The sequence below is a fragment of the Saccopteryx bilineata genome, chromosome 2 (genome assembly GCF_036850765.1).
Source record: "Saccopteryx bilineata isolate mSacBil1 chromosome 2, mSacBil1_pri_phased_curated, whole genome shotgun sequence".
Lineage (NCBI taxonomy): Eukaryota > Metazoa > Chordata > Mammalia > Chiroptera > Emballonuridae > Saccopteryx > Saccopteryx bilineata.
In genome coordinates, this window is record NC_089491.1 from 316,480,009 (window position 1) to 316,491,315 (window position 11,307).

Sequence of the window (11,307 nt, forward strand, 5' to 3'; positions counted from 1 at the left end):
GAGGTGGATGGCTGAAAAGTAGAGCCAAATCTTACAGAGCTTGGGGATTTTGTGGAGTTGCTATCAGCTATAAGCAGGAGGAAGCTGAAACTTATACACAGGTTGGCCCCTCCCACACTAACCAGGTACAGAAACCACAGACAAAAATAGCAAAAAGAGCAGTACCTGCAGAGAAGTAGCCCACAGCAGGTTACAAACAACAGCTGACACCAACTCAAGATGATGTAGAACAAACACAACTTGTAGCTGGTGGCAGATAGCACCGACCCTAGACTCAGCTAGCTACACAAGCAGCATGCCCATCAGAGAAGTCTATACAAAGACAAAATGGGCAGACAAAGAAATACAACCCAAATGAATCAACAAGAGAAATCCCCAGAAAAAGAACTAAAGTAAATGGGAGTAAACTAAAGTAAAATACCAGATGCAAAGTTTAAAATAATGATTTTTAGGATGCTCAAGGATCTTAGAGCAACAGTGGATGGACATAATAAGCACCTAAATAAAGAGATAGCAAGCATCAAAAAGGACATTGAAATCATAAAAAAGAATCAGTCAAAAATGACAAATACAATATCAGAAATAAAGACTGCACTAAAAAGAATCAATCAACAGCAGGCTGGAGGAAGTAGAGGATCAAATCAGTGATTTAGAAGACAAGATAAACATAAGCACAGAAGTAAATCAGCAAAATAAAAAGAGGCTCAAAAAGACTGAGGAAATTCTAAGAGACCTCTGTGACAACATAAAGAGAAACAATATTCATAGCATAGGGGTTCCTGAAGGAGAAGAGAATGAACAAGGGATAGAGAACCTGTTTGAAGAAATCATAGCTGAAAATTTCCCTAAATTGATGAAGGAAAAAGTCACACAAGTTCAAGAAGCACAGAGAGTCCTATTAAAGAGGAACCCTAGGAGGCCTACATCAAGACACATCATAATTAAAATGCCAAAATTAAGAGACAAAGAAAGAACACTAAAGGCTGCAAGAGAAAGACAGTTAATTACCTACAGAGGAGCCTCGATAAGGATAACATCTGACTTCTCAACAGAAACATTTGAGGCCAGAAGGGATTGGCAAGAAATATTCAAAGTGATGCAAAAGAAGAACCTACAACCAAGACTACTTTATCCATCAAGGCTATCATTTAAAATTGAAAGAAAAATAAAAAGGTTCCCAGGCAATAAAGACTCAAGGAATTAATAACAACCAAACCAGTACTGCAAGAAATGTTAAACGACCTGCTGTAAAAAGAGCAAAGGAAAAAAGAAGATGAAATAAAAAAAAGAGAAATGCAGATTCAAAGAATAAAATGGCAATAAATAAGTACATGTCAATAATAACCTTAAATGTAAAAAAATTAAATACTTCAATCAAAAGACATAGGGTAGTTGTGTGGATAAGAAAACAGGACCCATACATATTCTGTCTACAAGAGACCCACCTCAGAACAAAAGATACATATAGACTGAAAGTGAAGGGATGGAAAAAAATATTTCACACAAATGGAAATGAAAAAAAAAAAAGCTGGGGTAGCAATACTTATATCTGACATAATAGACTTTAAAACAAAGGCTATAGTAAGGGATAAAGAAGGTCACTACCTAACGATAAAGGAAGCAATCCAACAGGAGGATATAACCATTGTAAATATTTATGCACTTAATATAGGAGCACCTCAATATATAAAGCAGATTTTGATAAATATAAAGGTCGAAATCAACAGCAATACTATAATAGTAGAGAATTCTAATATGCTACTAACATCAATGAATAGATCCTCCAGACAGAAAATTAACAAAGAAGCAGCAGAATTAAGGGACACACTAGATCCATGAGGGTGAACCTATGACAGGTGTGTCAGCACTGACATGTGTAGCCATTTTTGATGACACATGGCTGCATGCGGCCGCATACCGGAGAAGTATGGGGCCACATGCCGAGAAGGACATTTCATCCTTGGCTCCTGCACAGTCAGGTGCAATAGCCGAGGATAAAACATTTGCTGTAGTGTAGACACTCTGTGCTGGAGGTCTGTAGGCCAAAAGAACAGAACTCCGGCACAGAGCGTCTAGTTCTGGGACTTCCGGTTAGGCTGTTAGGGGATCTTTGATCTCACTTTCAGCTGGCAGAGCAGAGAGCAGTGGAATGCCATGGGGGATGCTTCTCTGGGGGCCCTGTGATCGCCATTACCAGCAACCACATAACCACAGCAACCATCAGGTTGGCTATGCTGAGATTTCTCTTTTACTTTCTGAATAGAAACCTTTAATCCTCATTTAAATTGCCTTTTCAGAACTTTACCTACTTGTTCCCATGTAGCAGAATTAACTGTTCCCTCCTCTGGAAACCAGGAGCACACATCTTGAACATATTGCAAAAAGCATTTTAGCTGCAAAAATATTTGTACAAAAAGGTCCCCTTCTTTTGACCCTAACTGTCCCATAATTTATTACTCTCAACTGTACTTCCCCCAAAAAACTTCTACTTATTCATCACATGCAATCTGGGGAAGTCCCATCACCTACCTTTCCATTTTGTTTTCTCATTCTCAAGCCCCACGTTGGGCACCACTTGCCGTGAACCAGCACGACTCATAATTGTGAGGTCTTGAGTGGGAACGATGTGGGATTAGGAAATAAACACAGAGAAAATAACTGGGATTGGGAGGTCACCTGGCAGGCTGATGGTGAGTCATAGCAAAAGCACCTCCAAAAAAGCTTTATTTTGTAGGCAGAGAGCAGAGCTATTTTGCAAAACAAAGAGAGCTCAGATACAAAGTCACATTTCTTTTTTTTTTTAATTTTTTATTTTATTTATTCATTTTTAGAGAGGAGAGAGAGAGGGAGATAGAGAGATAGAGAGGGAGAAAGAGAGGAGAGGGGAGGAGCTGGAAGCATCAACTCCCATATGTGCCTTGACCAGGCAAGCCCAGGGTTTCGAACCGGCGACCTCAGCATTTCCAGGTCGATGCTTTATCCACTGCGCCACCACAGGTCAGGCCAAAGTCACATTTCTGAACTGTACCAGAAATTCTCCCTAGAGTGCAACCTTCCCCCACAAAACTAACATTTCAATCAGCAATTTCACAAAACAAAGGAAAGAGAAAGGACATGTAAATTGCCGTTAGCAACTTAATCAAACAATCAGAGGCTGTGGGGAAGAGCTTAGCCTTTGGCTTAACCAGAAGTGAAATTGCTGAGTCAAAATGCAGTTCCATTTTTAATTTTTTTGAGGAAACTCTTTACTGTGTCTCACAGTGGCTTCACCAATCTGCATCCACATCAACAGGGCACAAGGGTTCCCTTTTCCTCACATCCTTGTCAACACCTGTTTTTCATTGTTTTATTGATGATAGCCATTCTGACAGGTGTAAGGTTGTAGTCCATTGTGGTTTTAATTTGCATTTCTTTGATGATTAGTGACGTTGAACTTTTTTTGTGTGTGTATTTTTCTGAAGTTGGAAACGGTGAGGCAGTCAGACAAACTCCCACATGCGCCTGACTGGGATCCACCCGGCACGCCCACCAGGCGATGCTCTGCCCATCTGGGGTGTTGCTCTGTTGTAACCAGAGTTATTCTAGCACCTGAGGCAGAGGCCACAGAACCATCCTCAGCGCCTGGGCAAACTTTGCTCCAATGGCACCTTGGCTGTGGGAGGGGAAGAGAGAGACAGAGGAAGGAGAGGGGGAGGGGTGGAGAAGCAGATGGGTGCTTCTCCTGTGTGCCCTGGCCAGGAATCGAACCTGGGACTCCTGCACGCCAGGCCGACGCTCTACCACTGAGCCAACCGGCCAGGTCCAGAACATTTTTTCATATGTCTACTGGCCATCTGTATGTCCTCTTTGGAGAAGTATCTATTAATATTCTTTGCCATTTTTTAATTGGATTGTTTGTTTGTTTGTTTTGGTGTTGAGTAGTATATGTTCTTTATAAATTTTGGATATTAACCCTTTACCAGATGTATCATTGGCAAATATGTTCACCCACTCAGTGGGTTGTTTTCATTTTGTTGACATTTTTGCTGTGCAAAACCTTTTTATTCTGATGTAGTCCTATTTGTTTATTTTTTCTTTTATTTTTCTTGCTTGAGGAGGTATTTCAGAAAAAATATATAGGTATAAGAAATCTTTAAGATTTTTACAGGCTATGCTTTCTTCTAGAAGTTTTATGGTTTTGAGTCTTACATTTAATTTTTTAATTCATTTTAGTTTATTCTTGTGTATGGTGTAAGAAGGTGGTCTATAACTATTTTAAGAATCCTGAAACACTGATTCAAAAGAAGATATGCACTGCTATGTTTATTGCAACATTATTTACAATAGCCAAGATCTGGAAACAGCCCAAGTGCCCATCAATAGGTGAGTGAGTAAAAAAGCTGTGGTACATTTACAAAATGGAATACTACTTGGCCATAAAAAGAAGAAAATCTTATTTTTTGTTACAGCATAAATGGACCTGGAGCTAAGTGAAATAAGCCAGTCAGAAAAAGGCAAATACCATATGATCTCACTTATAAGTGAAATCTAACAAACAATTTAAACTGATGAACAAAATGGAAACAGAGGCATGGAGCCATGGAACAGTCTGACAGCTGTCAGAGGAGAAGGTGATGAGAGGACTGGATGAAAGAAGGTGAGGAGATTAGCCAAAACAACATATATACATAACACATAGACACAGACAACAATACGGTAATTACCAGAGGGAAAGGGGATTGGGGACAAGTAGAAGAGGATAAAGGAGGGATAAGTGGTGACGGAAGGAGACTTGACTCTGGGTGGCGAACACAGAATAAAATATACAGATGTTGTATTATAGAATTGTACATCTGAAACTTATAAATGTGTTAACTAATTGACATTAATCAACTCAATAAATTCTATAAAACTTTTTAAAAGCACAAGAAAAATATCTAAATTAAAAAAAATTATTTGCACATTTGCAGAAGTTCTTTGTAGTACTCTTATGTCATTTAAGTTTGTTTTGTCTGCTTTTTCAGAATGACAACTTCCAAGAGGCAAAAACCACATTCGTCAGGTAGACTGGATGCTTTTAATAGTAGAACATAAACTTTTTCTTCTTTTATCTTTCCCTAGATATGATTAGTTACATGAGTCTCTCAGACTCATTTCAGCTAATCCCTGGGCTTTCTCTCCCTCTTGTTTACTTGAGATGCTTCAGAATCTAACCTTCTGGTCATTAGTTATTGGAGAACAACACTGCCCATGAGGATGCATTCCTGGGCACATGTGTGCTCACACATTCACTTTCCCCAAATATCCCCTTTGAACCAATGGATCACAGACTAGAGGCAGGAAACAGACAATAACATGAAGCACAGATTTATTAGGGGAGAATACACGGGAGAAGCTGAGGGAGGGGGAGCTGGGGAAGGAAATGAGGCAGAAACTGTGCATTGGCCTCTGGTGTCCCCACTAGTCAAAGTGGAGCCCTAGAGGATGCCCAGATACATTCCTTGCTTTGGGATATGGATACACCATAGCTGTGGTCAAGCTGGAGGTTGGAGAGAATGAGGCCTCCTCATGTCCACCTGGGAGAGTTTCAGGGTGGGTTTAGAAGACTTGGAGGCAAAGGTGAGGTGTGCGATGAGGGCCTTGATAAGAACTCCTGATAATGCTTCAGGAGGAAGCATTATAACTCCTGATAATGCTGGGCAGGAAGAGGTGGGAGAGAGAAAATCCTGGAGCTGGGGGAAGAGGAGCAAGAAGAAGGAAGGCTCCATCAGGTAGCCTGGATGGCCAGCAGCTGGTATTGCAGTTGACTCTTACTTCTGCTTACTGTTGGGGGCTTGCTGGGTCAAGGGGCACTTCTGCTGGGCAGGGACGGCTGTGCCCTTGGGTGGGCATTGCTTCTTGGCCTGGGGAACACATGGATCCTTTGTTTTGGATGCACACGTCTCTTGACATTTGACAGGCGGTGGCTGACAGGGTTGTTTCACCTGCTGCTGCTGAGCCTTCTGGGGCAGCTGCTGCTGCTGCTGTTGCTGGGAAGACATTGCTGCAGGTACAGGTGAGCCTGTAAGAAACCCAGGAGGGGATGCCATGAGAAGGGCTTCCTCTTCTGTTCTCCCTTCTGACACCTAGAAGAGTGTTTTCTCCACCAGCCAAGAATGTGATAAGTGATTAATAATCTCAAATTGTGTATTGATTCCCATACGCCCATTGTGATCCTCCTCTCTCTTTTTCTTTTTTCTTCTAGGCTGTTCTGATTTCTTATCTTCCTTCATCTTCCCATAGATCCCTAACAACTGAATATATAGTTTATTTCTAAGTCTTACTAGGAAATATAATGAGGGTGCTGATTTGATGACTATAAGGTAGCCCAGGCATTTTATAAGATCAAGCTGATGGATCAGCAATGTCAACTGGTTCTCTTGGGTAGTGCAATGAGTGTGGGCAAGATGCATAAGCATAAAGAAGAAGCAGTCTCTGTCTTAGAGGAAAGTGTGTGTAAGTGATGGGCTGAGGAAACCCTGTTCCAGGTACTCAGAGGACTGAGTTCTAAACCTAGCTCTGTGCCTGATTCACCATGAGATGCTAAAGCATTTTACTTGGCTGTGGGATAGTGGTTCTAGCCCTCCATAGAGAATGAGGATATTTAAGGCCAAATAGGTCCCTGAAGTTAAGAGATTTATTAGGAAGACGTTTTACCAAGAGGCAGCTTGATTCAGAGGACAGAGCACTGATCAATCTCTGGCCAGCTGTACCTCTGGGCAACCTGACCCCACTCCCTTATTTGGCTAATGGGGAAGGTCTCTGAGGTTTTCCCAGCTCTGATATGCTTCTCTGGTTTTCTTGTAGGCAGCACCCCTCACCTTCTAAAATTGTGATTAGAAATATAAAGTTATAGGTCCCAGGTGGCAATCATGAGGGTGAGACATAAGAGCTGCATAGTGTAAAATATGATATATAAAATATGAATTCTGTAAAAGCAAAGTTTGAAAAGTTAATTGATAGTGCCAAAAGGATATGAGAAAGCTTTGAAGAAGGATCAGAATTGCTACAAAATGCTATAGCTCTAATATATCCTCTCAATGAGAAAAACTCTCTGGCCAGGAAGTTAAAACCCCGAATCAGGAAATTAGTCACACCTAGTAATAGTACAGAATAGAGTCTGAATTTCCTAAGTAACAATTAGTGTGACATTTCCTTAGTTGTCATGAGGCTTATGTCACTTCTCTTATCACGCAAGAAAGAAGAGTAGCTTAGTTAGCTTAGTGGCTTGAGACAGTTCAAGGAGGAAAGACCCTGCTGATCCCAGGAGAGCGAATGCGTTCCCACTTACCGGAGCTGCAAGCCAGACCCTAGAAGAGAAGCTGAGCCAGGTTCATGGCCAGACACTCCTGGCAACCTTATAAAGGCCCCCAACCTGCCCCGGGCACTTGGCGTGGCCCTGATCACCACCTCCCAGGGAATTCTTCACCCACTTCTCCCACCTGCACTTCCTCCAGGGACTTGCTTTACTAGACTAGACTGTTTTGATGGAAAACACCCACCAGATATTCCAGCATTCTGGATTCCCATCTACCAGAGCTGACTTTACCCCCATGAGGCCTTTGCTCAAACTCAAGGACTCAGGACCTTTGAAAATAGGACAAATCTGTGGACTTATAAGAAACATTAAGGAAGGAGGAGAAAGAGGGGAGTATGTCTTTGGGGCACTTCTGACAAAAATATGAACATCATCTTTGCTACCATTCATTGAGCATTCACTGGTGCCTAGGGCTGAGCTCGCCCCTCATGCCAATATTTTATTTTATCTTTATAGCTCCCATAAGGCAAATGCCATTGTTACCATTTTGCAGATGAGAAGTGAGGCTGGGAAGGATCCCATAGGTAGCAAACAGCAGAGGTGAGATTTGAGCTCATATGGGAAGGATTCAAAGAACTCAGAGTTTTAAAACAGAGAAATAAGTCAAAAGTCTAGCCACAGGTTCTCTTGCTCCCAGCCCTGTCCCACTACACAGTGTTTATGAGTTTCCCAATTCAACGGGGACCCTTTGCATAGGATTCTATGTGATTTCTCCTTGAGCACAAGCAGAAGAATGTGAATGGTGCCCCTAAGCTCAATCAATATGGTGCTGTGACCCCGACCAGCCCTCCAGGAGTTGGGGCACTTATGGGTATTAGTGATGATCAAAGAGGATGGGATGAGACTTGTTTGGAGGTTCTAGCAGGGGAGCGCAGCTACTCGTATACCCTTGACTGAAGAACGGTCCTCTCCTCTAGCGGGGAAGGTCGTCCTCTTCGACCGAGCACGCAGCTTCGGGAGGGACGCACATGGAGCGATGAGGGAGGAAGAGGACACTTGCCTAGCCAGCCAGATCAGCTGAATCAACCCTGGCGATCAATGGGGTGACAGATGTTGCAGCCAGATTGCCCTCACATCCCAAAGAGGATGGGATGAATTTGGTCTCTGGAGTAAGGTTGCCAGATAAAATATAGAGTACTCAGTTTAATTTAAATTCAGATAAACAACAGTTTTTTAAAAAATAAAAGTATATTTAATACTTATATTGTCCTAAATATTGCATGAGATATACTGCAAAATTACTTGTTGTTTATGTAAAATTCAAATGTAATTGGGAAGATTGTGTTTTTTTTTTTGTTGTTGTTTTTACAGGGACAGAAAGAGAGTCAGAGAGAGGGATAGATAGGGACAGACAGACTGGAACAGAGAGAGATGAGAAGCATCAATCATCAGTTTTTCGTTGCGACACCTTAGTTGTTCACCTTAGAAGAGGTTCATTGATTGCTATCTCATACGTGCCTTGACCGTGGGCCTTCAGCAGACCGAGTAACCCTTTGCTTGAGCCAGCGACCTTGGGTCCAAGCTGGTGAGCTTTTGCTCAAGCCAGATGAGCCCGCACTCAAGCTGGCGACCTCGGGGTCTCGAACCTGGGTCTGCCGCACCCCAGTCCGACGCTCTATCCACTGCACCACTGCCTGGTCAGACAAGATTGTGTTTTTATCTGCTAAATATAGCAACTGCATTCAGATGGGAGGAAAGAGCTCTGGTCCTCCAGTTGGCCTCCTAGCCCCTGGGATGGAGAAAGGCAGTTCTGTGGGGGTAGTTTAAATCAGATTTTACAGTTTAAAAAAGTAGACCACGGAAAGTTAACCACTCGACAACATGTAATTAGTAGTGGCAAAATTGGGTGGGGTCCCTGGCCCAAAGCTTGTTTCCACTATATCAAAGTGGCTAGCATCTCCTTGGTGGGCAGGTGACTGTCACTGGGTGGAAACCAGCTTTCTGTCACATACAGACCGGATATTGCTCATTTTTTCAGGTGAGCCTCACATAAAAGTTAACCCTTAATTCCTCCTCCAGGCCATGCTTCCTCCTCCACCTCCTCCCAAGCCTATCACCTTTAAGAATGGTTCCAGATTCCAGGCTCTGCGTTTCATCTTGGAGATGAACACCTTCTCCACCTGCACTCCTCACTTCCACACTCCCACATTACTGTGTTCATCCTGAGGGAGGCTCCTCCAAAGGGAAATACGCAGCAAAACAGAGTCTCACGTGCCTGGCCCCTAGAAGGCGTAAGTGTAGGTGTGCTGTGTGTGAGTGGATAGATGGGCCACCCCCCTCATCTCCGTCACTGCATAGCTTTTCTGGAATACACTTTAGTCTTTATTTTCCCCACTCTGCTCATTGGCCTCTACTTGATCAGTAAACAACTCCTGCTTTGTTTGAGAATTCTAGCTAGTGATTAAACTTGGCTTATAACACAACTATCATCTAAGAGGATACTGCTCCAGGGGTGGCCAGGATAGAGACATAAACATGGCTGGCCTCGAAGGAGTTGTGTCCTCTAGGTCATAGATATCTAAAGACACTATCAAGCTTGTGGGCATCCAACCCATTCAACTTTTCAAATCCCTGGCATCTAACTTTTCTGTTGGCCACATTATCCACCTTTTATAGAGGGGGAAACTGAGAGTTAGAATGAGAACATGTTTTGCTCAAGGTTAGGAGAAGTTACTGTCAAAGCCAGGGTTGGATCACAGGTCTTCTAACCTCACAGCTATTTTCAGTCAGCCGAAGTGACTGAATCACCAGGCAGCTTCTTAGAAGAGGTTATGTTAATGAAAAAAATAGGGAGTTGTGCCTGACCAGTGGTAGTACAGTGAATAAAGCACTCACCTGGGATGCTAAGGTCCCAGATTTTAAACCCCAAGGTCACTGGCTTGAGGGTGGGCTCATTGAAATGATCCCACTGTCACTAGTTTAAACCCAGAGGTTGCTGGCTTGAAGCCCGGAGTCTCTGGCTTGAGCAAGGGGTCACTGGCTCGGCTTGAGCCCCCCAGTCAGGGTTCATATGAGAAGCAATCACTGAACAATTAAATTAACTTGCAAGTACAAGTTAATGCCTAAAAAATAATTAGGGGGTTGGTCCTGGTGGTTTCCACCTCTTGCACCAGTCTCCCTGCTTCTCTCCTCCCTGGCACTCAGGAACTTGCATTCCCACAAAGCCTGTCTTCCCTCCCTTCTCTAAGAGACCCAAACTGATCCCTGGTCCTTACACTGCCAGGCACAGGTGCATTTTTATTAGTCATTAACCTCATAAAGCACCTCCATATACAGTTTTCACAATACTCCATGAAGTAAACTAATTGTATTATAAACTTTGTGGGTGAGAAAACTGGCTCTGATAGTGGCTGGGTCCAGAATCCAGAAGAGAAGACTGATCCAGTCTCTTAACTCTGTAATGACTGATTTCCAGACAGGGTAGACTATTATTTCAGAGGAGGATGGAGGGGGAGACCTTCCAACACCCCTGGAATCAATCACCACATGTAAACAACTCCTGCAGGTATGGCAAGCCCTGAGAAGCCAAGTAGAATGGTGACTCTGTAGTCCTCGCTCCCACCCCTACTGCCCAGCCTTGCATCTGAGCTGTCACCTGGCCATCTTGAGTTGGGCATCTGTTCTCTCATCCTCAGAGGACCATGTTCTTTATTGAAAGCAGAAGGCCAGGCTCTGCATCTTCCTTCTCTAGGGAGCAGACACCTGAGAGCAGGTGTGTGCCTATGACTCCATCAGGGAGGGGAGGGAACAGGCAAGACTCATTTCTGAGGGTGAATCAAAGCTTGAGAAACCCCAGCCCCACCCTGCAAACAAAAAACAAGGTGACTGGGCAACAGAGACATGACACTGGGAGGGGACCCTGCCAGAGACAATGTGAAGGATCATCTATCTCTTCCTCTAGACACATTCCCACAAGGGCAATTTGTCTCGGTTTTGTGGAGAAAAGAATTGTTGGTGGCTCCATCTAGAGA

General features: G+C 43.2%; 1 protein-coding gene across 4 annotated transcripts; it reads right to left on the bottom strand.

The window, feature by feature from the left end:
* Positions 1 to 5,350: 5,350 nt before the first annotated feature.
* Positions 5,351 to 11,037, bottom strand: SPRR4 (small proline rich protein 4). Of its 4 annotated transcripts, XM_066262101.1 has the most exons (3): positions 10,932 to 10,951; positions 9,394 to 9,558; positions 5,351 to 6,040 (listed from the first exon to the last, which is right to left on the bottom strand). In XM_066262101.1, exon 3 carries the CDS (start codon positions 6,018 to 6,020, stop codon positions 5,790 to 5,792), a length of 231 nt encoding a protein of 76 aa, XP_066118198.1. In that variant the 5' UTR covers positions 6,021 to 6,040; positions 9,394 to 9,558; positions 10,932 to 10,951; the 3' UTR covers positions 5,351 to 5,789. The 4 variants fall into 4 exon arrangements, with proteins under 4 accessions (XP_066118198.1, XP_066118194.1, XP_066118197.1 ...); XM_066262097.1 differs by lacking the exon at positions 9,394 to 9,558 and having other exon boundaries at positions 10,932 to 11,037; XM_066262100.1 differs by lacking the exons at positions 9,394 to 9,558; positions 10,932 to 10,951 and adding an exon at positions 7,310 to 7,353.
* Between the last annotated feature and the right edge of the window lie 270 nt (positions 11,038 to 11,307).